The sequence below is a fragment of the Apteryx mantelli genome, chromosome 28 (genome assembly GCF_036417845.1).
Source record: "Apteryx mantelli isolate bAptMan1 chromosome 28, bAptMan1.hap1, whole genome shotgun sequence".
NCBI classification, from domain to species: Eukaryota; Metazoa; Chordata; class Aves; order Apterygiformes; family Apterygidae; genus Apteryx; species Apteryx mantelli.
This window is the reverse complement of record NC_090005.1, coordinates 3,482,410-3,505,492: the sequence shown is the minus strand read 5'-3', so window position 1 is coordinate 3,505,492 and position 23,083 is coordinate 3,482,410. Positions and strand designations below refer to the sequence as shown.

At 62.7% G+C, this 23,083-nt stretch overlaps 1 protein-coding gene across 1 annotated transcript; it reads left to right on the top strand.

The window, feature by feature from the left end:
* The first annotated feature begins 3,179 nt into the window (after positions 1 to 3,179).
* On the top strand, positions 3,180 to 22,594 carry COL1A1 (collagen type I alpha 1 chain). Its single transcript, XM_067312164.1, has 51 exons — positions 3,180 to 3,355; positions 5,085 to 5,279; positions 5,502 to 5,536; positions 5,647 to 5,682; positions 5,819 to 5,911; positions 5,998 to 6,066; positions 6,432 to 6,476; positions 6,814 to 6,867; positions 7,142 to 7,195; positions 7,383 to 7,436; positions 7,719 to 7,772; positions 8,098 to 8,151; positions 8,251 to 8,295; positions 8,608 to 8,661; positions 8,818 to 8,862; positions 9,122 to 9,175; positions 9,665 to 9,763; positions 9,851 to 9,895; positions 9,985 to 10,083; positions 10,465 to 10,518; positions 10,622 to 10,729; positions 11,195 to 11,248; positions 11,475 to 11,573; positions 11,883 to 11,936; positions 12,033 to 12,131; positions 12,483 to 12,536; positions 13,033 to 13,086; positions 13,190 to 13,243; positions 13,364 to 13,417; positions 13,971 to 14,015; positions 14,118 to 14,216; positions 14,524 to 14,631; positions 15,060 to 15,167; positions 15,298 to 15,351; positions 15,437 to 15,490; positions 15,740 to 15,847; positions 15,931 to 15,984; positions 16,636 to 16,689; positions 17,020 to 17,181; positions 17,322 to 17,429; positions 17,662 to 17,769; positions 18,016 to 18,069; positions 18,165 to 18,272; positions 18,640 to 18,693; positions 18,827 to 18,934; positions 19,165 to 19,218; positions 19,331 to 19,438; positions 19,528 to 19,810; positions 19,895 to 20,085; positions 20,167 to 20,409; positions 20,515 to 22,594. Exons 1-51 carry the CDS (start codon positions 3,274 to 3,276, stop codon positions 20,659 to 20,661), a joined length of 4,362 nt encoding a protein of 1,453 aa, XP_067168265.1. The 5' UTR covers positions 3,180 to 3,273; the 3' UTR covers positions 20,662 to 22,594.
* Positions 22,595 to 23,083: the final 489 nt, after the last annotated feature.

Below are 23,083 nucleotides of genomic sequence, written 5' to 3'. Positions count from 1 at the left end.
ACCTGGGAGTTGGGGTGCAGCAGCAGAGCTGGGGGGGACCCAGGAGTCCCCCGGCCCCGGCAGGACCCGATGCCGCAGCAGATCCCCTGGGACAAGCAGGGACCCACGGCGGGACACACCAGGATGCCGGCGCCCTGCACCGGGCTGGGGGTGAGCACCCACGAGCACCCACGAGCACCCCGAGGGGCCGGGCGGGCAGGCGGGAGCGCTGCCGGGCCGCGGAGCGAGGAGCGACGCAAGAGAAAAGGGAGTTAATCCGCTCCATGTGTCTGCGCTGTCGAGGGGAGTTAACTCACACCAGATGCCTGCGTCTGCTCCAGCTCTCGCAGCGCAGCGCAGGCAAACAAGCCCCACCGCCGCCTCCCCCAGCCCCCGGCCCCGGCGGCTGCGCTTTTCGGTAGGTCCTACTCGAAGCGCAGCCACTGGAACGGGCATGGGGACGGGGACGGGGAGGGGGACGGGGATGAGCAAGGCGGGCGCATCGCCACCTCTCCTCCGCTCGCCCCCGTCCCAGGGCTTGGGCAACCCCAGCCCCGCTTGTGGCCACCAACCCTTTGGGGGGGGGGCCCGCGTCCTCCTCCCGCCCCAGCCCAGTTGGCACCGGTGTGAACCCAGTGGGGCGCACGGGAAGGGGGACCCCCATCACCCTGCTGGGACCCCCCCCTCCCCAGCACCCAGCCCGGCCCCAGCACCCCGGGCACAGCCCGCGGCATCCCGCCGCCCCGGCCTGCCCCTGCCAAGCCCGCGGGGCGAAACCCCGTCCCTGTCCTCGCCCGGGCGCTGCGGGACGCTCCTGGCGCGGGTGCCACCGGACGGGCGGGGAGGGACCCCCATCCCGCGCCCCGCGGCAGCCGGGGAAGGCCCAGGCCCCGGGGCTGGAGTCTCCCATTTCGCTTCCTAGGATCCTGATGGCTTTTCCAGGCTTTTATTATTAGTAGTAGTATTATTTTTTTTTCTGAAGCAGCATTTCTTCCCTTTCTCTTTTTCGGTTTCCCCTCCCTCGTTGTTCTGGTTCCCCCCCAGCCCCCATCGCCTGCACGAAACCCTCCTGCATTCCTCGGGCGGGCGGCCGGGGCTGATGAGGTGGCATCGGCCCCCCTCCTCCCTCCCGCGCTACATGCATATAAAAAACGATGACATTCTTTTCTTTTCTGTCATGCTGCAAAAATTAAAGACACATCTTCAGCCTGGAGCACGGCCAGGGGTTTTCGAGTCGCAGAGGCATGATTGGAGGAGTCTTCGCCTGCAACGTGTCTCGGATGCATAGATACAGGCTTGAAAGCCGGCCAGCTGCTCCGTGTGCGTGTGTGTGTGCGTGTGTGTGTGTGTGTGTGTGTGTGCAACTCGCAGATAACTCCTTCTGCTGGGCTTTTTTTCTTTGCATTTAATTGCAGGCTGGAAAAAAAGACCTGGAGAGGTCACCGGCGGAGCCTTTTTTTTTTTTCGCTCTCAAGTTCGACGTGTCTCTTCCCTCCCCCCCCCCCCCCCCCCGTTACTGCATTGTTTGATTCCCCCCCTGCAAAAAAATAAATAACTCGGTCTCTCATTGAGAGCTGCTGCTCGGCTGCGGGTGTTTAAAGCGGGGGGAGAGCGTGTGTGGTTTTCTTTTTGATGAGGCAGGAGCAACTTGGTGACCCAGCAGGCTGATGAGTTTGCAAGTGCTCAGCCCTCGCGGCATGGCCAGGCCGGAGGGGGGCGGCGGGCGCGAGGGCTGGACCCCGCTGCCTTGCGTCTCCCGGCTCCCCCGAGAGAAACGGCAGCCCCCGGCCCCATTCCCGGCTGGAGCAGCCCCCCGTGCTCCCCCGGAGCACCCACAGCCCTGTCCCGGATGCCTGGGTCCAACGAGCTGCTGCCGGGCGCTGGGAGGGGACCCCCGAGCCCCTGGGCAATGCCCAGGGCGCCGTTGTCAGGATACGGCCCCGGGGACTCCCGCGGGGAGGCGGCCCGGCCCAGACCCTTCGGCTGCTCTCTGGGCCCACGGAAAGGGGCAGCTCAGCGCCGCGTTTTCCCTAAAACCCCTTAAAATCGAGCTGCCCCCCCCCCCATATGCCACATCGTCTGGGGGACGTGCAGAGAGCTCCCCACACTGTGGGGTTCCCGTCCCCCTCTGCCCTAGAGATCCAGGCATCTGCCACAGCCCTGCTAAAATAAATAAATAAATAAATAAATAAATAAATAAATATATATACACACATACACATATATATTCATATTATTTTTTTTGGCATGTAATTACACCCTCCCAAAATTGCACAGTATATTGTGGATTATTGTCAGCGAGCTTTTTCTTTTTCCAACCAACGTGGCTCTTCAAATGTGGAAACAGCCATGGAGACGTGCCAGAGGGGAGGAAGAAAGGGAAGAAAGAGAAAGAGAGAGAGAGAGAAAGAGAAAGAAAAAGAAAGAAAAAGAAAGGAAGGAAGGAAGGAGAAAGAAAAGAGAGATGATATAGAAAGCAAGCAAGCAAAACCACCCCAAGCCAAGCAGCCCCTTGCTGCATTTAGCAGCAGGGTTGGTGGCCCCAAGGTCCCCGTGAGCACCCAGCCCGCACGGGGGGTCCTGGCCCCGGGGACGCCCTGGGTTTTGCTTGTGCAACGTTGTCCCCGTGCCCCGGTGGCATTGCTGGGGTGGGCGTCCGCGTCGCCCCAGCGCGGCCCCGGCGTCGCACAGGACTGCGTGGCGCGAGCGGCGGGAGGGCCGTTCCCGTTCCCCATCCCTGCTCCGCCCGGCTGCATCCCGACCCCGCGGTGCTGGGATGCGCGGGAACCCCCTGGGGGCCACCCCCCCCCACACACACACCCCTCCCCGATTGCACCCCCAAATCCAGCCCTACGGCCACCTCCGCACCCAACACCCCCCAACCCCGAGACGCGGCGCGGGGGGTCCCGTCACCCCGGGGTGGCGGCGGCGGTGGCCCCGCGCGGGAGGGACTGGCCCGGCGGCCCCACTTTGGGGTTTTGTGCGGGTGTGCGGGTGCGTGTGTGTGTGTGTGTGTGTGTGCGCGGGTGCGTGCGCCGCCCGGACCCCGGGCGCGCCGGGCCCCGCTGATTGGCCGAGGGGCTGTCCAAAATCGCCCGTGCGCTCGGCCGCGGGCTGCGACGGGTCCCACCTCTCCCCGCCGCGGCACCGTATAAAAGGGGAGGCGAGGCAGTGGGAAAGGCAGTAGGAAGTTTCTGCTGGGGTCCGGATTGGAGCTACACAGTCAGAGCAGCCCTGTATGACCCGACTCTGAAACAAAGAGGCCCAAAGAGTCTACATGTCTAATATTTAGACATGTTCAGCTTTGTGGATTCTCGGTTACTGCTGTTGATAGCAGCGACTGTACTACTCACCCGCGGGCAAGGAGAAGAAGACAGTAAGTAGCCGCCGCTCGTTCTCGCGCTCTCTCCGCCGGCGGGATGGGGCCTCGAGCGGCCGGGGACGTGTGGCCGCTTCGACGCTTCCCTTGCTCCTTCCTTCCCCTTCCCGCACGCCGTGCTGCGGGAAAAGGGAGAGCAAGCTCCTTAAAAAGCAGCTGCTTTTCCCAGAGGGGGAGAGAAAAGAAAAAAAAGAAGAAAGAAGAAAGCGGGTGGCGGGACGCGGCGGCGGCGGCTTTGCGCGGAGGTTTGCGCCGGGGTGGTGGGACACGGGGCTGGGATGGGATGGGGACGCGGCCGGGTCCCCCCCGGGGCGTCCTCGGCTCCATCGCTCTCCAGCTGTGGTCCTGGAGGGCTGGAGGCAGCCGGGAGCGCGGCGGCGGGCTGGGACACCGTGCCAAGTTGGGAGAGGGAGAGAAGGGTGGGGAGCGAGGAGGCGGCGGGGAACGAGGGGAGGACGGGGGAAGCAGGGGCGGAGGAGCCCGGGAAAGGGGGAAAAGCGAACGAGAGCCGCGGCAGCGCAACGGTGTGAGGAGCCGGAGGGGAGGAGAGGAGGGGAGGCGGGGGGGGGGGGGGGGGCGACGGCCCCGGGATCTGCAAAAGCCATCAGGAAAGAATTAGAAAAGTCTCGGATGATTCATAAGGAAAATGTTTTAGCAGCCCGTAAAGCCGGGGCCGTCTAGACATCACTTCACAGACAGCCCCCTTCGCCCCGGGGATGCCGCCCTGGGTTTTCGCCCTGCGCCGGCACAGGATGCGACCCCCGGGGGTGCCGGGCAAGGGGGGCACAGCCCGGCGCCCCCGCCTCACCGCCGGGACCCCCGCGGGTCCCCGGGGCATCGCCAGGCCTGGGGGAGCGCGACTGCAGCCTGCGGCGTTTTCCCGATTTTGTCATTTTTTTCTTTTCTTTTTTTTCTTTTTTTTTTTTCGGTGTTTCCCACCGAAGCGGCCCCGGCAGAGCAGGGGGTGACGGGATGGAGCTGGCTCACGCCGCCCTCCTCGCCGGGCGCCCGGCCCTGCTCGGGGCCAGCCCTCCGCCCTGGCGCTCTGCCCTGCCCTCCACATGCGCCGGTTCGCGGCGCTTCCCCCGCCTGCCTCCATCCGCTGGACCGTATTCCCTCGCCGGCGGCGCAACCAATCTGGCCTGATCCAGCCCTAGCCCGGACCCGCCTGGATCTAATTTCAGCCCGAGCCGCCGAGCCAGCCCACCTGGCCTGCGGTCCAGCCACCCCTAATTCGCACTTGCTGCTTTACCAGCTCCGCTGGTGATCCCGTTTCCCCAAGCCCCTTCCCAAATCCGCTGCAGCATCCCCTCCCCGCCGCCCCCCGGCAGCAGCTCCCGGCCTCCCCGCCACCTCTGAGCCCCCGGCCCGGCGCGGGGGCTATTTGCCTTGGCCCCGGCTCTCACGGGCCGAGGTTGCAGTTGGACGTAACAACTGGCTGGAGGTTTTGTTTAAATTCCAAAGTAAGTGGGAAGAGTTTATTGTGGTGGTGCTTTTCCTGTGTCACCGCGATGGGCTGATGAGAACCAGATGAACGGAGAAAAGCTCCAGGAGAGGGGGGAAAGAGGAGGGGAGGTGGGGGAAGCAAGGAAAAGGACGTGCTGGAATTGCCAAGGAAAGGCGAACGAGTGCCTGCGGCCGAGAGCGAGCGTAAATCTCAGCGGCTCACTCCGTGGCCCGGTTCTCGCGCCCTCACGCTCCCTTCCCCGTCTCCCTCTCTCCCCAGTTCAAACTGGAAGCTGCATACAGGATGGACTAACATACAATGACAAGGATGTGTGGAAACCTGAGCCCTGCCAGATCTGCGTGTGCGACAGCGGCAACATCCTGTGCGACGAGGTGATCTGCGAAGACACCTCCGACTGTCCCAACGCCGAGATCCCCTTTGGAGAATGCTGCCCCATCTGCCCCGAAACCCACGGTACCGTCCCTCGGCCTCGCGCGCGCCCTGCACCGTGGCGAGCGGCAGGGTGCTTCCGCCTCGGTTCGCCGCGACGCTGCTGGGGGGGACCCGCGGTGGCCCCCTCCCCGGCTCAGCATCCGTCCTCGGAGGGGCTGCGGCCCTGGCGGGATGGGGAACGGGGTGGGTAGAAACGTGGTGCAGACTCGGCTCCTCCAACTGACCCGTCTCCTTTCTCCCCAGCCTCCCCTTCCTACCCAGAAACCACTGGAGTAGAGGTAATTCGCCTGCATCGCTTTCCTGAAAAAACTCTTTCCCAAAGAGTTCTCCTTATTTTCTTGGTCTCCTCCGTCATTTTCTAACGACCTGCCTCTCCTCTCCCCACCAGGGTCCTAAGGGAGACACCGGCCCCAGAGGAGACAGGGTGGGTATCATCTCCAGCCTAGCTCCTCCAGCCGGACACGGCACAGCTCCGGGGCTGTTCCCATCTGCACCCTGGAGCATCCCGGCGTGGAGGCAGCACCACCGTGCGCTCACCCCCGCATCCGTTCTCCCTGCAGGGACTCCCCGGCCCCCCTGGCAGAGATGGCATCCCTGGACAGCCTGGCCTCCCAGGACCCCCAGGCCCTCCAGGTCCTCCAGGCCTTGGCGGAGTGAGTATCGGGCAGCCCCTCGGCCCCGCTCGGTCCCGCCGGCGATGCCTGTGATGCTCACGCCTCTCTCTCGCTCCTCCCTGCAGAACTTCGCTCCTCAAATGTCTTACGGATACGACGAGAAAGCCGGCGGCATGGCCGTGCCCGGTCCCATGGTGAGCACCCGGCGGCGCGGCATCCAGGCGGAGGTGGCTGGGCAACGCCGGCACGTGCCCCCCTCTCCGAAAATTGGCTGGGAACACCCACCGTCTCGCCCCGCGCTGGGGCTCGGTGCGGCGCGGCTCGCCGAGGCCGCTGCCCCGGCGGGGAGGAGGTGGGAATGTTGTAAAACAAGGAGAAAAGCCGTGGGGCGGGAGCGTTTCCCGGGCAGGCAGCGCCGCGGCGGCTGCCAAGTGGTAGGAGGTGTGAGCCGAGGCGGGAGGTCCTGGGAAGAGACGCCGGCACCGGCAGCGACGAGGGGACGAGGCGGCATAGCGGCGCGGCGGCTGCTCAGCTTGAGTTTCCTTTGCTTCGTTCCTAGGGTCCAGCTGGTCCCCGCGGTCTCCCTGGCCCTCCTGGTGCTCCTGTGAGTATCTCCTTCATGTCTCCAGCATGGATTTGAGCCCCAGCCCTTGACCTCGAACCCCTTGGTTCTGGCAGCCCAAAGTGTCCTTTTGGCTCTCAGCCGGAATAAACTTTCCTGATGGAGGGGCAGGGAGGGGACCGGGATGGGGCGAGGGCCAGAGGTGGCCTCCCACCCTTCCCTGACACCGGTGGTGGGTGACAACACACACCTGGCACTGCATGCGGGTCCTCACTCCACTTTACCTGGGTACCACTGTTGCCAGCAGGGCAATGTCTTCAGACCATGCTGCTCATTTTCTAACTCATTTTTTTCCTTTTTTTCTCCTCCAACGCTGTAGGGTCCTCAAGGTTTCCAAGGTCCCCCTGGTGAGCCTGGAGAGCCTGGTGCTTCTGTAAGTCTTGCTGATATTCTCCTTCTTCCTCATATCCTGTCAGTCTGGGATGGATTACTGAGTTTTCCCAGCCTAAGCCTTGGCTTCGTCCTTGCCATTCCCTCCTTCACCGCTTGAGGGATTCTCTGGCCAGAGATGTCTCGGCTCCGGGCCAGGAGCGGTGGGAATGGCGCTGCCTTGGCCTGGGAATACCCAGCTCAAGCCCGTGGGAGGGTGGCGGGAAAGCCTTGCTCAGGCGCCGAGCCCTCACCCCTGTGCCCTGCATCTCTTCTAGGGTCCCATGGGTCCCCGTGGTCCAGCCGGCCCCCCTGGCAAGAACGGAGATGATGTAAGTAACTGCTGCAAGATCCCACGTCCTGCGGGGAGGATGGAGTCTCACCTCACTTGGAGCTGGGTTTGGGGCCAGATGGCCCCATCAGTGCTGGGCCGGTGGATTCAAGGTCTTCAGGCGAACAGGGGCCACCTGGCCCAGGATCATCCTCCAATGAGTTGTCCTTCTCTTTGCCTTCTCTTAGGGTGAAGCTGGAAAACCCGGCCGTCCCGGTGAACGCGGTCCTCCTGGACCCCAGGTAAGATGTCTCCAGTGTCTGCTGTATTCGGGAGATGGTGGCTTCCTCCTCCACAGGCATCCCTGAGGGGGGGTCATGGCAGCCATGTTGGCCCACATGGGCAGGAAGCATCTTGTCCATCCACGCATGGGCTGGCCAGTAGCTGATGGCGAAGCCTGGGAGCAAGGATGTGCTCAGGAGTTGCTCCTTGGAGCCCTGGGAGGTGGGAGCAGGCGGGCAGGGGACAGCAGCCCCCTGCGCCTCCGTGGGCCTCTCCAGTCACTCTCTGGCTTTTTCTCCTAGGGTGCACGTGGTCTTCCCGGAACTGCTGGCCTGCCAGGCATGAAGGGTCACAGAGTAAGTCGGTCCTTGGTTACTGTTAAGATTTGGGAGTCCTTGAAGGCCATGTGTGGCTGTACGACATGCCCAACCCAGGCATGAGCCTGTGGGCATGTGGGGAAGGGGAGCACCATGGCTACTGCTGGCCTGGAGCCCTCTGCTAACACTGAATCTGGAGGGCCATCCCACCTGGAAGTGGGTTGCGAGAGCACCCAGTTGTCCTCCCTGTCCTTCATGGCACAAGGGGCTGGAACTCCTCCTAGACCCAAATCCTGACTCTGACCAAGATAGTGAGGTCTTCTCCTGACCCTCACTCTTGTCTCTTCTCTCCCCTGCACTCCAGGGTTTCAGTGGTCTGGATGGTGCCAAGGGTGAACCCGGTCCAGCTGGCCCCAAGGTGAGGAACTGCCTCTACAAGGGCATCTTTGCCTTCTCTCCAAACTTTCCTCTCCTCCGTCTGCTTTTGGAAATCACTGATTTTTGTCCTTATTCCTAGGGCGAGCCCGGTAGCCCCGGTGAGAACGGCGCTCCTGGACAAATGGTGAGTGAGTGAGTCCTGTTCTTTCCCAGCCAGCCCCAACAGTCTGAGCCAGATGCAAAAGAAAAGGGTGAAGGAAGAAATCCAGCCTTGATGAGCAAAAGGATTTGGGTGGTGGGGGGAGAATGTGGTGGGGAAATAGCTTGTCCTCTGGGCCTGGTTCTCCAAAGTTGCCCCAGGACATTGGGGCAGGGAGGGAGTTTTACTCCCTTGAGACGTTGCTGCAGGAAGGGCAGGGGGAGAAGGAATGGGAAAAGGCTCAGCATGATGAAGGCAGCTCTCCTCATGGTGGCATGTGTCTGCTCTCCTCCCCAGGGTCCTCGTGGTCTTCCTGGCGAGAGAGGCCGCCCCGGTCCATCTGGCCCTGCTGTGAGTATCCCTTCTGTGCCTTTGGGCAGGGCTGAGCCTCCCTCCTCGGGCTACTCTGCCCTGGGCATGCAGGGCTTGCTCAGGAGCCGGGTCTTGCGCCACTGCTGCAGATAAGCATGACTGATGGATGCCTCCTTTCTCTCTCCTTGCCCACAGGGTGCTCGTGGTAACGACGGTTCCCCCGGTGCTGCTGGTCCTCCAGTAAGTAACAATACTCTCCTGGAGCAACTGGCCTTAGCTTGAGCAGTGTCAGCTTCCCTGGAGGAGACTTGCTGACTCCTGGATGGGAGATCCCCTTCCAGCATCTCTTCGTTGGCCAACGCCAAAGCACAGCTCAGCTCCATGACCACAGCTTGGAAATCCTGGCCAGGGTCCAGAGCTCTGCTGCCCAGAAAACCCGCCAGCTCCAGATGTGCACTGGAATTGCTTTTCTGACACGTGCCCTCTCTCTCTCCTATAGGGTCCAACTGGCCCAGCTGGTCCCCCTGGCTTCCCCGGTGCTGCTGGTGCTAAGGTAGGGACCTGCCTGACCCTATTCTCTTAGGTGGGACCTCTAGATCTCTAGGGCTTGGCAGAGAAGCCGAAAAGCTGGTGGAAACAGGGAGAGGGGAGGAGGAAGGATTGAGTGTCAAATGTGTTTCCCATGTGGCCTGAAAACTTAGAGAGCAGAGCTGAGCCTAGCCCAGATGGCTATGGGTTCATCCATGCTTGGTGCCAGGCACATCTGCAGCCAAAGTGGCTGCACTTCTCATCTGTAGTGGAGATGAAGGACTTCTCCAGCTAAATCTCACGGTTGCATTTTACATGGCTCAGCTGTCTCTCCAGGCCGTAGGACTCTGCCTCTGTGGAAAACCAGGCCACAAAAGAACAAGGAAATCATCCATTTTCCCATACCCACGCTCCACTGGGAAGTGAGATGGAGGTCCTGAAAGTCCAGGGACGTAAGGAGGTTTCACAGCAGCTCATGTGCTCATGTCTTCTTCTCCCTCCTCTTCCTCTCCAGGGTGAAACTGGTCCCCAGGGTGGTCGCGGTAGTGAAGGCCCTCAAGGTGCACGCGGTGAGCCCGGTCCCCCTGGCCCTGCTGGTGCTGCTGGTCCTGCTGTAAGTGGCATCCAATGGCTCATTCCCATTGACGTTGTATCCTGCTAGCCCTGGGATAACCCTCATCTTCGTCTCTCTCCCCTGCAGGGCAACCCTGGTGCTGATGGTCAACCTGGTGCCAAAGGCGCAACTGTAAGCATCCATCGTCATCCTGTCTTTCCTCACGGCTCTTGGAACCAAGGTCCATGTGGCTCCCTCACCACCTTTTCTGCCCCTTTTAGGGTGCTCCTGGCATTGCTGGTGCTCCTGGCTTCCCCGGTGCTCGTGGTCCCTCTGGACCTCAGGGTCCCAGCGGTGCCCCTGGTCCCAAGGGTAACAGCGTAAGTATCGTTGTCCTTCTCCATCTTGCTTGTGATGGGCCTTCTTCCCCTTGCAAGGCTGGGCAGAGATGATGAGCAGCAGGGCTCAGTCCTGACCCTTGCCTCTGTGGCTGGTATTACCACTTCCCAAGGAAGAGCTTTCCACCTTCTCCCTGGGGTCAAGTCCCTTCCTCTGCTCCAGCAACCCACTGTCCTGCCTGGAGATGTTTCCCTCTGGCATCCCCCATCAAATAGCAGGGTGGGCACTGGGGACTGAAAGCTCCTTGGGAGATGCTGAACATCTCCCCTCATGCTGAGGATCCCAACAGGATGAGGCTCATGGCTCTCTTTGCTCATCAACCTGGTATTAAACAGCTCTCTTTTTTTTCCTTCCACCTCCAGGGTGAACCCGGTGCTCCAGGCAACAAGGGAGACACTGGTGCAAAAGGCGAACCCGTAAGTAACCCCCTCACAGCCCCGCCAGGGCTTGCTGACAGATCTGACCTCAGCTTGGTTCCACGTACCCTGAGAACACTCACCCTTCTGCCTCCTTCTCCAGGGCCCTGCTGGTGTCCAAGGTCCCCCTGGTCCAGCTGGTGAAGAAGGCAAGAGAGGAGCCCGTGGTGAGCCTGGCCCCGCTGGGCTTCCTGGCCCCGCTGGTGAACGTGTAAGTAGGAGTTCTCCCTGTTGCTATCGCTGTCATAACCCTGTTCCCATCCCTCTTCCTCCAAGACCCGGTTCTCCTCTCCGTGGACACCTTGCCCACCGGCTCCACCTCCTGGGCACTCCAGGCTTCTGCCGGATGGAGAGCCAGACACCTCCTGAACCAAACGTTGGGATGGTGAAATTCCCACCTGATTTCAACGTCTTCCAACGCCCTCACTCCACCAGGGCCCCTGCCTGAGATCTCCACTGGAGCATCTCACAAGCCCTGAGGGAGACCAGGCCTGCTCCTGACTGGAAGCTGAAGCCCATATCAGAACATCTTTCCCCTGAAACCCCAAGTCCCCTGAAGCTGCCCCATTGCCTTGGGCTTATTCCCACTGCCAGCAGCCCAAGAGTTCTCCGCCACCCCGCCTGCTCTTCATGTTGCCCAGCCGCGCCACACTGACCGCTCTTGTGTCCCTTGCAGGGTGCTCCTGGCAGCCGTGGTTTCCCTGGTGCTGATGGCATTGCTGGTCCCAAGGTAGGTACCAAACTCTTCTCCCCACCTGTATGGGAAAGATGTGTCCTGAATGGGGCAGTGGGGATGAGATGGGTTTGTCATCTTGCCCCCTGCTCTGCTCTAGATCACTCGATCCCAAGGCTGGTTCTTTATCCTTGCCTTCTCCCATAACAGGGCTCTCATCACCTGCCTTGGTCCATATCCTCCAGCTGGAGTAACCTCTGTCTCCTCTCCCATCCCTCCCTAGGGTCCCCCTGGTGAGCGTGGGTCCCCTGGCCCTGCTGGTCCCAAAGGATCTCCTGGTGAATCTGGACGCCCTGGGGAACCTGGTCTCCCTGGTGCTAAGGTGAGTGTGTGGAGGAATGGTGGGATGGACGTGGAGGAGATGGCTTGGGATCAGGCTGGGTGAGGGCAGCCTGGAGATCTTGGCAGGACCGGCTGTGAGAAGCAGCAAGCCACGTCAACATGACCATGGCTTCTGGTGCATTGGTGGCCCTGGTCCAGGCACAGGCGAGAGCTCCAGAGCTCTTTCTCTTTCCATAGAGAAGGCCACTTTCAGAGATGCTAAATCTCCTGTTTTTTGCAGGGAGCAGCACGCTCCTTGCAGCCAGCAGAGGAAACCTGATGTCCTAACCCACCTTTTGCTCTCTTCCAGGGTCTGACTGGAAGCCCTGGGAGCCCTGGCCCTGATGGCAAGACTGGTCCCCCTGTAAGTAATACCTGGCTGACCGCCCTGCTCCTTCCTCCCCACCCTCTTGGCTCATCATGGGGTTTGCTAACAGGGCTCTTGCTTCCTCCACAATAGGGCCCCGCTGGTCAAGACGGCCGCCCTGGACCCCCAGGCCCACCTGGAGCCAGAGGCCAAGCTGGTGTGATGGGTTTCCCTGGACCCAAAGGCGCTGCAGTGAGTGCCAACATGAGCCGCTTCCCACAGTGACAAGGGGCTGGTCAGGGCTCCCCAGCATGGAGGCAGAGATGCTGCACAAGGCCAACTGGGGGCTTGGTTGTCCTCGGGGGCTTCCTATGAGCTGGGCCACTGTGACCTCCTGGGATGTGGAAGGGCATGCTGGCTCCCTCGGGCTGGACACCCAAGGAGGGGGTGGCTCAGGGGACGTGTCCCCAGAGAAGGGCAATGGGGGAGCGGAGGGGAGAGCTGGTCTAGCGCACCCACCAGCCACATCCAGGTGGGGGTGCGAAGCCATGCCTGACGGAGTTGTGGTCCCACCTTGGTCTCATTCTGCTCTCCTGTTTTTAGGGTGAGCCCGGCAAACCCGGTGAGAGAGGTGCTCCTGGTCCCCCTGGCGCTGTTGTAAGTATTCACCCGGCCCTGGAGGCTGCAATGCATCCGCCTCCCAGGACCAGACCCGACCTGGGGTTTGCGAGGGAGGTTCACCTCAACGTGGGGCAGAGAGAGGGCCTGGGCAGGGGGGAAACAGGACTTGGGCTGGCAGAGCTGGGCCCTAGGAAGGCTCCAAGGAACAAAACTGGCCAGAATATTGTAGTGGGTTGAAGCGGCTGTGAGTCAGGTGTGATCATTGCCAGAGGCTTTGGAGCAGGGACAAAAGGCTCTGCAAGGAGGTGACGTGTCCCAGGGCAGCTTGCAGCTTCTTCTCTGGTCTGCCAAGGGTGCTACAGTTCCATCCTCCTCTGCACTGTTAGGGATATCTCTCTGCCGTCCATGGGTTCATTGCTTGGGGTCCCCTCCAGAAGCACCTGAAGGTCGGGTCTGGCAGGCTGGGCCCCCTTCCCCAAATCCACCTGTGACCAAACCCTGCTCTGAGCACCTTCTTCCTCCTCTTCCTCAGGGTGCTGCTGGCAAAGACGGTGAAGCTGGTGCCCAAGGTCCTCCTGGCCCTACTGTGAGTATGAATAACCCCTTCCCCACCTGGAGCTGTGCTGGACCACTGGGGAACAGGCCTGGGAGCCAGCTGCCTGCCCTGATGCTTGCCCTGTCTCCTGCAGGGTCCCGCTGGAGAAAGAGGTGAACAAGGTCCCGCTGGTGCTCCTGGCTTCCAGGTGAGGAACAGTCCCTTTTCCCCGGTGGGGGGGAAACCCCTGCAGCAGCAATGCTGCTCCTGTTCTTGTCCCCTTGGTCACCTGCCTCCATAACGTCTCTTCTCTCCGCTTCTTCTGCAGGGTCTGCCCGGCCCCGCTGGCGCCCCTGGTGAGGCTGGCAAGCCCGGTGAGCAGGTGAGTGGGGGAAAGCATCGTGTGGGGGCTGTCCCTGCCTTGTCCCTGTATCCTCCCCATTGCTCGTCCCCTGGCTGAGGGTCAGGGCTGCTGGATGTGGACACCCAGCACCCAGCTGCTGCAGCCACCCTGCCCAGTCCCCCCTGTCTGAGCCGAGCTGGGGGAAAGCCTGGCTGCCTTCCCGGCCTGAGGCAGCGGAGCGGGAGAGCAGCTTCCAAGCATGCCAGCCTCACCAAGCCCCCCCACGGCCTCCTTGGGGCGATCACAGAGGTGGCAGCACAGGGGACCGGGGACAACCGGGGAGCCCATCTCCTCCTGGGACTGCCCCATCCCTCCAAGGGGCTGAGGAGCCCCCTGGCCTTCCCCATCCCCAAGGGCACCCCAAGGGCAGAGCAGTGGGAGCCCTGGGGTGGCCAGTGTCTTGGGGTGGGAGGAGAGTGGAGGGTGCCTGCCATGGCCTGGCTGGGCAGGTTAGGACCCATGCGGTGTTGGTGCAGGGGTTGCTCACCTCCTTCCCGTGCTAACTCCAAAATCTCTCTGCTTCCCCACACAGGGTGTCCCTGGAGATGCCGGTGCTCCCGGTCCCGCCGGTGCCAGAGTAAGTTGAACCTTGCTTTCCACCTGAGCCAGTTTTCGATCTTTCCTCTGTGCCCACCGCCTCCGTAACCGGCTTGGCTCTTTTCTTCCCTCCCTTCTCCAGGGCGAGAGAGGTTTCCCCGGTGAACGTGGTGTCCAAGGCCCCCCTGGTCCCCAGGGTCCTCGTGGTGCTAACGGTGCTCCTGGTAACGACGGTGCTAAGGTAGGTCCCAGGTCTCCTCTCCACCTCAACAGGGCATGCGGGGTGGGGACCATCCCACGCAAGGGCACCTGCTGCTGTGCACGGGGAGGGTGGCTGTCTCCAGCCGGCGGCTCCTCCGGAGCAGCCAAAAAGGGGGGGGCCATGGTCTTTGCTCCCCCCCCCCAACACTTCTTCTGGGGGCTTGTGGCATGGGAGCTGCAGGGCTGTTTGCCACCTGCAAGCCAGGCTGAAGCGGCGGAGGGTTTGCTCTGCGGAGGAACGAGCTCTGATTTCTTGCTAACACACATTTTGTCTCTCTCTTGCCCAGGGTGATGCTGGTGCTCCTGGTGCCCCTGGAAACCAAGGGCCCCCCGGTCTGCAGGGTATGCCCGGAGAGCGTGGTGCTGCCGGTCTGCCAGGCGCCAAGGGTGACAGAGTAGGTGTCCCCGGACGTCCCGTGGTCCCTCTCGCCAGCTGCCCCATCTTCCCAGGCTGTGCCCTCACACTCCTATCATCTCCAGCCTCGCGCTCTCCGGCCCCTCAGGGGCTGGATGCATCGTCCCTCCCGCGGGGCCAAGGCAAAGCCAGAGCCAGGCACGGGCACCCAGAGCGAAGCCCGTTCCCACTCGTGTCCTCGTACAAGCACGGCCCTCAGAGGCTGGTAGACAAACTGGGGGTTTCCTCCAGAGATGGGGTGGTGGAGGAAGATCCCAGCCTCTCCCAGGCTGGAAACAGCAGGGCCCGAAGGTGGGAGGATGAAGAGCTGACAGTGCCACGGGTCACACTCTGAGGCGCCACAGAGAGCTGTGACGAGGAGGAGGAGGGGGATGAGCTCTAACCTGCCGTGGCCTTCCTCTCCCCCAGGGCGATCCCGGTCCCAAAGGTGCTGACGGCATTCCTGGCAAAGACGGTCTCCGAGGTCTCACCGGTCCCATCGGCCCCCCTGGCCCAGCTGGTGCTCCCGGTGACAAGGTGAGGTGGCACCAGGCAGGGATGCTGCACGGGGAGCACAGCCTTGCTGCTGGCTCCTCCCGACCCGCCACATACTGGTGCCTCATTTCCAGAGGTTTTAACCCATTTTTTTTTTCCTCCCCATTGCCAGGGTGAAGCTGGTCCCCCCGGCCCTGCTGGTCCCACCGGTGCCCGTGGTGCTCCCGTAAGTGTCCCGCGGCTTGCGGCTCCACCGGCAGTGGCCGTCTCCTGTCCAGCCCTGACACCGGCTCTCTTGGCTTCTCTCCTAGGGAGACCGCGGTGAGCCCGGCCCACCTGGTCCTGCTGGATTCGCTGGCCCTCCCGTAAGTCAGCGCAGTCGCCTTGGCTGCGGGTAGCCCCTCGCTCCCCCCCCTTGCTCTCCCTCCGGGAACAGCCAGATCCTGCATCGCTCGGAGAGGGGGGGCGATGCTACCCGGGAGCTGGTGGGATGCTCTCCCGCAGGATGCTCTCCCATGGGATGTGCCGCCCGCTGGCCTCACCCCCCTCCCCATCGAGGGGGGCTGGTGGCCCCCGGCACCCCCTGGGCTCACCCCGGCTCTGCTCTCCCGCAGGGAGCTGACGGCCAGCCTGGTGCTAAAGGTGAAACTGGTGATGCTGGAGCCAAGGGTGACGCAGGTCCCCCCGGCCCCGCCGGCCCCACCGGTGCTCCTGGCCCTGCCGTAAGTAGCCCCTCGGCCCCCATCCTGCCCCCGCCCCCGGCCATGGCTTGGCCTCGCCGCTCACTCCCGCTGCTCCTCCGCAGGGTGCTGTTGGTGCTCCCGGTCCCAAAGGTGCTCGTGGCAGCGCTGGACCCCCTGTAAGTACCACGGCAGGTCTCGGGTGCAGGGGGGATGCGGCTGCAGGGCCCCCGGGGAAGGGGATGCTAGAAGCACCGGCGCGGGAGCGGGGAAGCAGCTGGGCCACGCTCCCCTGTGGCCTCACTGCGGGCAGCTGAATTCCCCACGGGATTTTGCTCCCGGGCCCACGACAGCATGATGTGCCCAATTTGGGGGAGTGGGGATGCTGCGTTTCCAGCGCTGCCTCTCCAAGGATGGCTTCTGCCTGGGGCTGTTTCATCCCATGGGGGGGGGGGGCAGATCAAAAAGGGGGAAGGTTTGCCCTTATCCCCCCAGATGAGTAATAAGCCCCCACCTAGACTGGTGCACAGCTTTCTCCCTTTTGGCTGATGGCTCCTGGGTTCCCTGTGAGCCCCGTGGATGAGTGGGACTTGGTGGCCCTCAGCCAGGGCACCATCTGCTCGATCCGTTTCGCCGCTCCGGGCAGCGGGTCGGAGGTGCTGGTTGCACCCAGAGGAGCCCCGCTCCCAGATCAGGGCTTTCCCAGCACGAAGCGCTGGCACATCCCTCCCAGGCACCGGGCCCTGAGCCTGCCTGCAGCCGCGAGGCGCAGGTGCAGCTCGGCGAGCCCAGGGCTGGCCCTGCGTGACATCAGCTTCTCTCCCTTCTAGGGTGCTACTGGCTTCCCTGGTGCTGCTGGAAGAGTTGGTCCCCCCGGCCCCTCTGTGAGTACCTCCTCCTCCTGCCCTACCTGCACGCGGAGCCAGGACGGGGGCAGGATTTCGGGGCAGCCCGTCAGGGTGGGAGAGGCAAGGGACGATGCTTGGAGCTGCCAGCCGCGGTTCCTCTGCCGAGGGCTCTGCTCGGAGGCACGAGGCAGCGATGAACCGGGCGAAGGTCCAGGCGGCTCCGCGACGGCCGATCCCAGCCCTGTCCCAGTTGGCACCGGGACTCACCTGGACTCCCTTCAGACGGGGAGAGCCGCGGCGGCCGCAGGGCTTCGCGAGCCGAGGCTTGGCCGGCTGCCCCGGGACTGAGCTCCTCTCCCCTCGCAGGGTAACATCGGCCTCCCCGGCCCCCCAGGCCCCAGCGGGAAGGAAGGTGGCAAAGGACCCCGTGGTGAGACCGGCCCCGCTGGCCGCCCCGGCGAGCCTGGCCCCGCTGGTCCCCCCGGACCCCCCGGCGAGAAGGGTTCTCCTGGTTCCGACGGTCCCATCGTAAGTCATCCCCGTGCCCGACTCGGTCCCCTCGCATCTCCGCGCGGTGACTGCACCGGCCGGGGACGTCCCGGTGGGGCGGCTCCGAGCCGCTGCGCTGGTGTCGCTGCGTCTCCCTGAGCTGCGATTTCTCCCTGCAGGGCGCTCCCGGTACTCCTGGGCCCCAAGGTATTGCTGGCCAGCGCGGTGTCGTCGGCCTCCCTGGACAGCGAGGCGAGAGAGGTTTCCCTGGACTCCCTGGCCCATCTGTGAGTAGGCGAGGGGCTCGCTGCGCGGGGCAGAGCTCCTGGGGCTGCTCTGCCCTCAGGCTGGAGCATCCCGGGGGCCAGGCGATGCCGGGACCCCCTTGGGATGCAGCGTCGCTACGTGGCCTGGAGTCCCCGTCCTTGCTCAGAGAGGGCTCCGGCTGCACGGTCCGGGTTGGAGCATCTCCGTGGTCGGCTTCTCCTCCAATGCTGCCCCTTCCTCTTCCCTGCACAGGGCGAACCTGGCAAACAAGGTCCCTCTGGCTCCCCCGGCGAGCGTGGTCCTCCCGGCCCCATGGGCCCCCCTGGACTGGCCGGACCCCCTGGCGAAGCTGGACGTGAGGTGAGCAGCGGTGGCACGCAGGGGACTGTCTCCCCTGGTGACATGGGGGGACGCAGGCTGGGCGCTTGGCCCCGATGCAGCGGTGCTAGACCGGCCCTGCTGAGCACGTGCCAACTCATGGCATCACCGGGGCACAGCTGGGCCCGAGGTGGGCTGAGCGGAGATGGTGTCTGTCCAGGCCCTCTCTCCGAAACCCTCGTTAGCGCTTGCCTGCCCTAACGAGGGGGGGTCTTTGCTCCTCCACAGGGTGCTCCTGGCGCTGAAGGTGCCCCCGGGCGTGACGGTTCTGCTGGTCCCAAGGTGAGTGCCCATGGCCGGGTTGGTAGGAAGGGAGTGGTGGGGCTGAGCCGGCCCATGCTGACGTCTCTGCTTCCTCCTCCTCCTCCTCCTCGCAGGGTGACCGTGGTGAGACCGGCCCTGCTGGCCCCCCTGGTGCTCCTGGCGCCCCCGGTGCCCCCGGCCCTGTTGGTCCTGCTGGCAAGAACGGAGACCGCGGTGAGACCGTAAGTGATGCTCTGCCCATTCCTGCTCAACCTGAACCCCTGCCCCAAGCTGGGGGGGGGGGGGATTTGCACCCCTTCCCTGGTGGAGGGACCCAGGAGTCCTGGCCACCAGCCTGCGCCACTCAGCCCCGGTACCGAGCAAGGGCCGACCCAGAAGCGGGTCAGAGTCCGGCCCTCGGCCCCGCTCTCGCCGCTGGAGGGAGCTTCCCCTCTGGACACTGGCGAGGGGGCCCAGGCGTCCTGGGGACCCAGGCGTCCCGACTCCTGCAGGCCACCCTGCCCTAGGCGCTGGGTGACACTGCCCGCCGCACTGCAAAGGAAAGCTCCGAGGATGCTCTAACCTGTCACCTCTCTCCTCCTCTCCTAGGGCCCCGCCGGTCCTGCTGGCCCCCCTGGTCCTGCTGGTGCTCGTGGTCCTTCTGTAAGTTCAGCTCCTCCGTCTTTGCGCAGCGGGTGGGCGACAGCCCCACAGGCATTGGGGCGATGCCTGGCCTGGTGCAGCCCCTCACCACTCAGCACATCGTCTCTTCCTCCTCCTCCTCCTCCTCCTCCAGGGCCCACAAGGTCCCCGTGGTGACAAAGGTGAAACTGGTGAACAGGGCGACAGAGGCATGAAGGGTCACAGAGGCTTCTCCGGTCTCCAGGGTCCACCTGGTCCCCCCGTAAGTACTTCTGCCTCCTGCCCCAGGCCAGCACCCAGCTGCGGTGCAGGGGCACCTGCCTGCAGCATCGCCCCAAAGGGCTCAGGGGCCAATGACCAGGTCCCCAAGGTGTCCATGCTGCTGGATGCTGCCTGGTGCCCACAGGGACCATGCTGGTGGAGCAGCCCTGCACAGCTCTCATTGCCTGAACATGTTGCCAATGGGATATTTTCTGTTTCTGCTTTGCACAGGGTTCTCCTGGTGAACAAGGGCCTTCTGGTGCTTCTGGTCCCGCCGGTCCAAGAGTAAGTATCCCCTGCTCCCCCAGCATGGGGATGCCTGGGACAGGACCGTGGTGTCCACCCCATCCCTGTGGGGCCCTCCGAGCGCTCACCCATTCTTCTTTTCCCCGCATAGGGTCCCCCCGGCTCTGCTGGTGCCGCTGGCAAGGACGGTCTCAACGGGCTCCCCGGCCCCATCGGTCCACCCGGTCCCCGTGGCCGCACCGGCGACGTCGGCCCTGTCGTATGTAGTGTCTCCACCACGGTGTCCCAGCCACTCACCGGCCGCCGTGCCAAGCCGCCCGCCTTCATCTCTTTCTCCTCCTGCCACAGGGTCCCCCCGGCCCTCCCGGACCCCCTGGTCCTCCTGGTCCCCCCAGCGGCGGCTTCGACTTCAGCTTCCTGCCCCAGCCACCCCAGGAGAAGGCCCACGATGGCGGGCGCTACTACCGAGCTGACGATGCCAACGTGATGCGCGACCGCGACCTGGAGGTGGACACCACCCTCAAGAGCCTGAGCCAACAGATCGAGAACATCCGCAGCCCCGAGGGCACCCGCAAAAACCCTGCCCGCACCTGCCGTGACCTGAAGATGTGCCACGGAGACTGGAAGAGCGGTCAGTGGCGTCCTGGTTCCTGTCACCCCCCGTCCCGCAGCCGTGAGCCCCCATGGCCCTGACAGCCCTTTCTCTGCCCCTCAGGCGAGTACTGGATCGACCCCAACCAAGGCTGCAACCTGGACGCCATCAAGGTCTTCTGCAACATGGAAACAGGAGAGACATGCGTCTACCCCACCCAGGCCACCATTGCCCAGAAGAACTGGTACATCAGCAAGACTCCCAAGGAGAAGAAGCATGTCTGGTTCGGCGAAACGATGAGCGACGGCTTCCAGGTGAGCGGGGGGCCGCGGGGCCAGGGTGGTGGTGATGATGGTGGCTGAGCACTGGCCGACCTAACTTCTCCTCCGGTGCAGTTCGAATACGGCGGCGAGGGCTCCAACCCGGCCGACGTGGCCATCCAGCTGACCTTCCTGCGCCTGATGTCCACCGAGGCGTCGCAGAACATCACCTACCACTGCAAGAACAGCGTCGCCTACATGGACCGCAACAGCGGCAACCTGAAGAAGGCCCTGCTCCTCCAGGGCTCCAACGAGATCGAGATCCGGGCGGAAGGCAACAGCCGCTTCACCTACGGCGTCACCGAGGACGGCTGCACGGTGAGTGGTGGCGGCTGTGTCACGGCCAAGGGGAACGCTCGGGGGTCCCCGGGGGGGGACATGGCGGGGGGGAGCGCCGAGCCTGACCGTCCCCTTCCCCGGCAGAGTCACACCGGAGCCTGGGGCAAGACAGTCATTGAGTACAAGACGACAAAGACCTCCCGCCTGCCCATCATCGATTTGGCCCCCATGGACGTTGGCGCTCCGGACCAGGAATTCGGCATCGACATCGGCCCCGTCTGCTTCTTGTAAACCGGAAACCCCACGCGTACAGGAGAGAGTAAATAATAAAGAAAAAAAAAAACAAAAAAAAAACAGCCAAAAAAGGAGAAAATTTCACATGGACTTGAATTCGTGTCGGTTTCTATCCAGCGTCGCTCAAACTATTTTCGTTTCCGTAAAAAAAAACCCAAAAAAGCATTAAACCAAAAAAAAATAAAAATAAATGACTTTTCAAACCAAATAACCAGGAAGTGGGTTCGCTTGCTTGCCCTTCTCTCCGTCTTCTCCTCCTCCTCCTCCTCTTCCTCGGGGTCATTCCGTTTTACGCCCCGAAGACGGCGCGGGGCCGGCTCAGCTCGTGGCTCCCCAGCCCTCGCCTCGCAGAGCGCCGCCGAGGCCCTTCCCGTGGCCGAGCCGAGCGCTCCAGCCCCGCCGACGGCCTTCGATCCCGGCAAGCCGCTCGGAGAGACCGACCCGCTGGCGCCGAGGCGGCGCGAAACCAGCTGCTCCCGCCGGCCAAACCTGCCCCTCGCCTCCTCCCTCCCCGGCCCCTGCGAGCGCTAAGATCTCTCCTTGCAACCTGGAGTTGGGCAACATCCAAACTAACCGACCTTTCTCTGCCTGGCTCTTTGCTACATGCATTTTTATATATATATATATATATATATATTATATATACCACTGAAAGGAAGATGTTTAACTCATTTATAACCTGACTTTTGTTTTTTTTTTTTAAACTCTTTTCTTTCCCTTTTTTTTTTTTTGTTTGTTTGTTTGTTCAGGCAGCAAAAAAAATAGGAGGCCAACCAATTCACGGGGACCCGCGAGCCCGGACGCAGCGGCCGAGCGCTCCCCGCTCCTTCGGGGCGCCGGCGGCCAGGCGCAAAGACGAGCGCGGACCCGCTTTTTGCAGGCGAGCCCCCGGCTCGGCGGCTGAGCCGTTCCCCCGAGGCAAACCCCGACAGCCGAATCCCTGGAGCAGAGAAAACCGGACCGTTCAGTGTATATTCTCCTTTTCTGGAAGGCTACCTCACAGCTGTGGTTTTCTTTTTTTCCTTTTTTTTTTTTTTCCTCCAAGTAGTTTTAGGTTCGTTTGGGGTTTTTCAGCCGTGCCGGGACTTTCCTGCCAGGTTCAGAGCAAAGGTGCTAAGTTTTGTCTATTCTTCCTCTCCTTTTTGTTGCTATGTTGATTTTTCCCCCCCCCCCTCCGTTCAAGGTCCATCTGGAGTTGCCGGGGTTTTTTTACCCCCTGGATTTTTGTCCTTTTTTTTTTTTCTTTTTTCCTCCCCTTTTGTTTTATTATTTCGGTCTAATCGCGGAGGTTCGAGCTGGGCGAAGCCACCGCGCAGCGTCAGCCCCGGGACCGCTTGGTGCTACAGACATGGGAACTGTCTGAAAAGACGTGAGTCTTGGGTTGATTTTATTTTTTTTCCCTCTTTTGTTTTGTTTTTTCTTTGCTGCCCAGGTCGACTTGTGAATTTTCTAAAGGTGCTATTTAACCCCCCCCCACATGCATCCTTAAAGCAAGGCGTGGAGACAAATGCAAGGTAGAGCCAAAAAGCCTTGAAAGGGAAAGGAAAGCACATGAAAGCAGCCCTGGTTTCCAGGTTAAGCAGGTGCATTTCATTTCTGCTCTCATCTTCCAGCAGCTTTCTCCATCCATCCATCTCCCCCCTCTTTCTAACCCGCTTCTCCGCCGCTCTCATCCTCCTGCCGCCCTCCGCAGCCACCACCAGCTCTTTCTTCTAACCTCCCTCTTCTCACCGCTCTTTCTCGCTCCCTCGCTCCTTCCTGGGGGAGAGGAGGGGGTTTGAACCCACCCCGTTTGCCAGCCCATCTCCCAGCGAGGCAGATGTTCCAGGGCGTACGAGGAGTCTGTACCTAGTTTGTATATGTATAATAATTTGAGATGTTTTTAATTATTTTGACTGCTGAAATAAAGCATGTGAAATGATCCAACAAACCTGCGGTGCTCTGCAGTCGTCTCTCGCGGCCGCCGGGGTCCCGGGCGGGTGGGGGGGGACCCTCGATGGGGGGCTGCCGGATCGGGGTCGTCCTCCGCTGGCGCTGGGGGTCCCGATGCTGTTCGCCGCCGGGGCTGCCGCTCTCCTTCTGCTTCGCTCCTGCGCTCCCGTCTTCCCCGCCTTCGGCGCCCGCCTCTGCCCCGGCCCCTTCCCGGCCCCCCGCCAGCCCTGCCCCTTCCCCTGCCCGCCCCACGGCCCAGGGTCGGACCCACTGCCCAGCCCCCGAGGCTCGGGGGGGGGGGGAGCATATGGGGTACAGCCATGGTCCGGCAAAGGGGACCTCGCAGCAGCCGTGCCCAGGGAGCAGCAGGGCTGGGGGAACATCTGGAGGGGCTGCAGGGAACATCTGGGGAGCTGCAGCAAGCGGCATCAGGCTGGTAGGGGGCAGGCTGGGCTGGGGGTCCAGGGGTGCCCCCCACCCAGGGGGC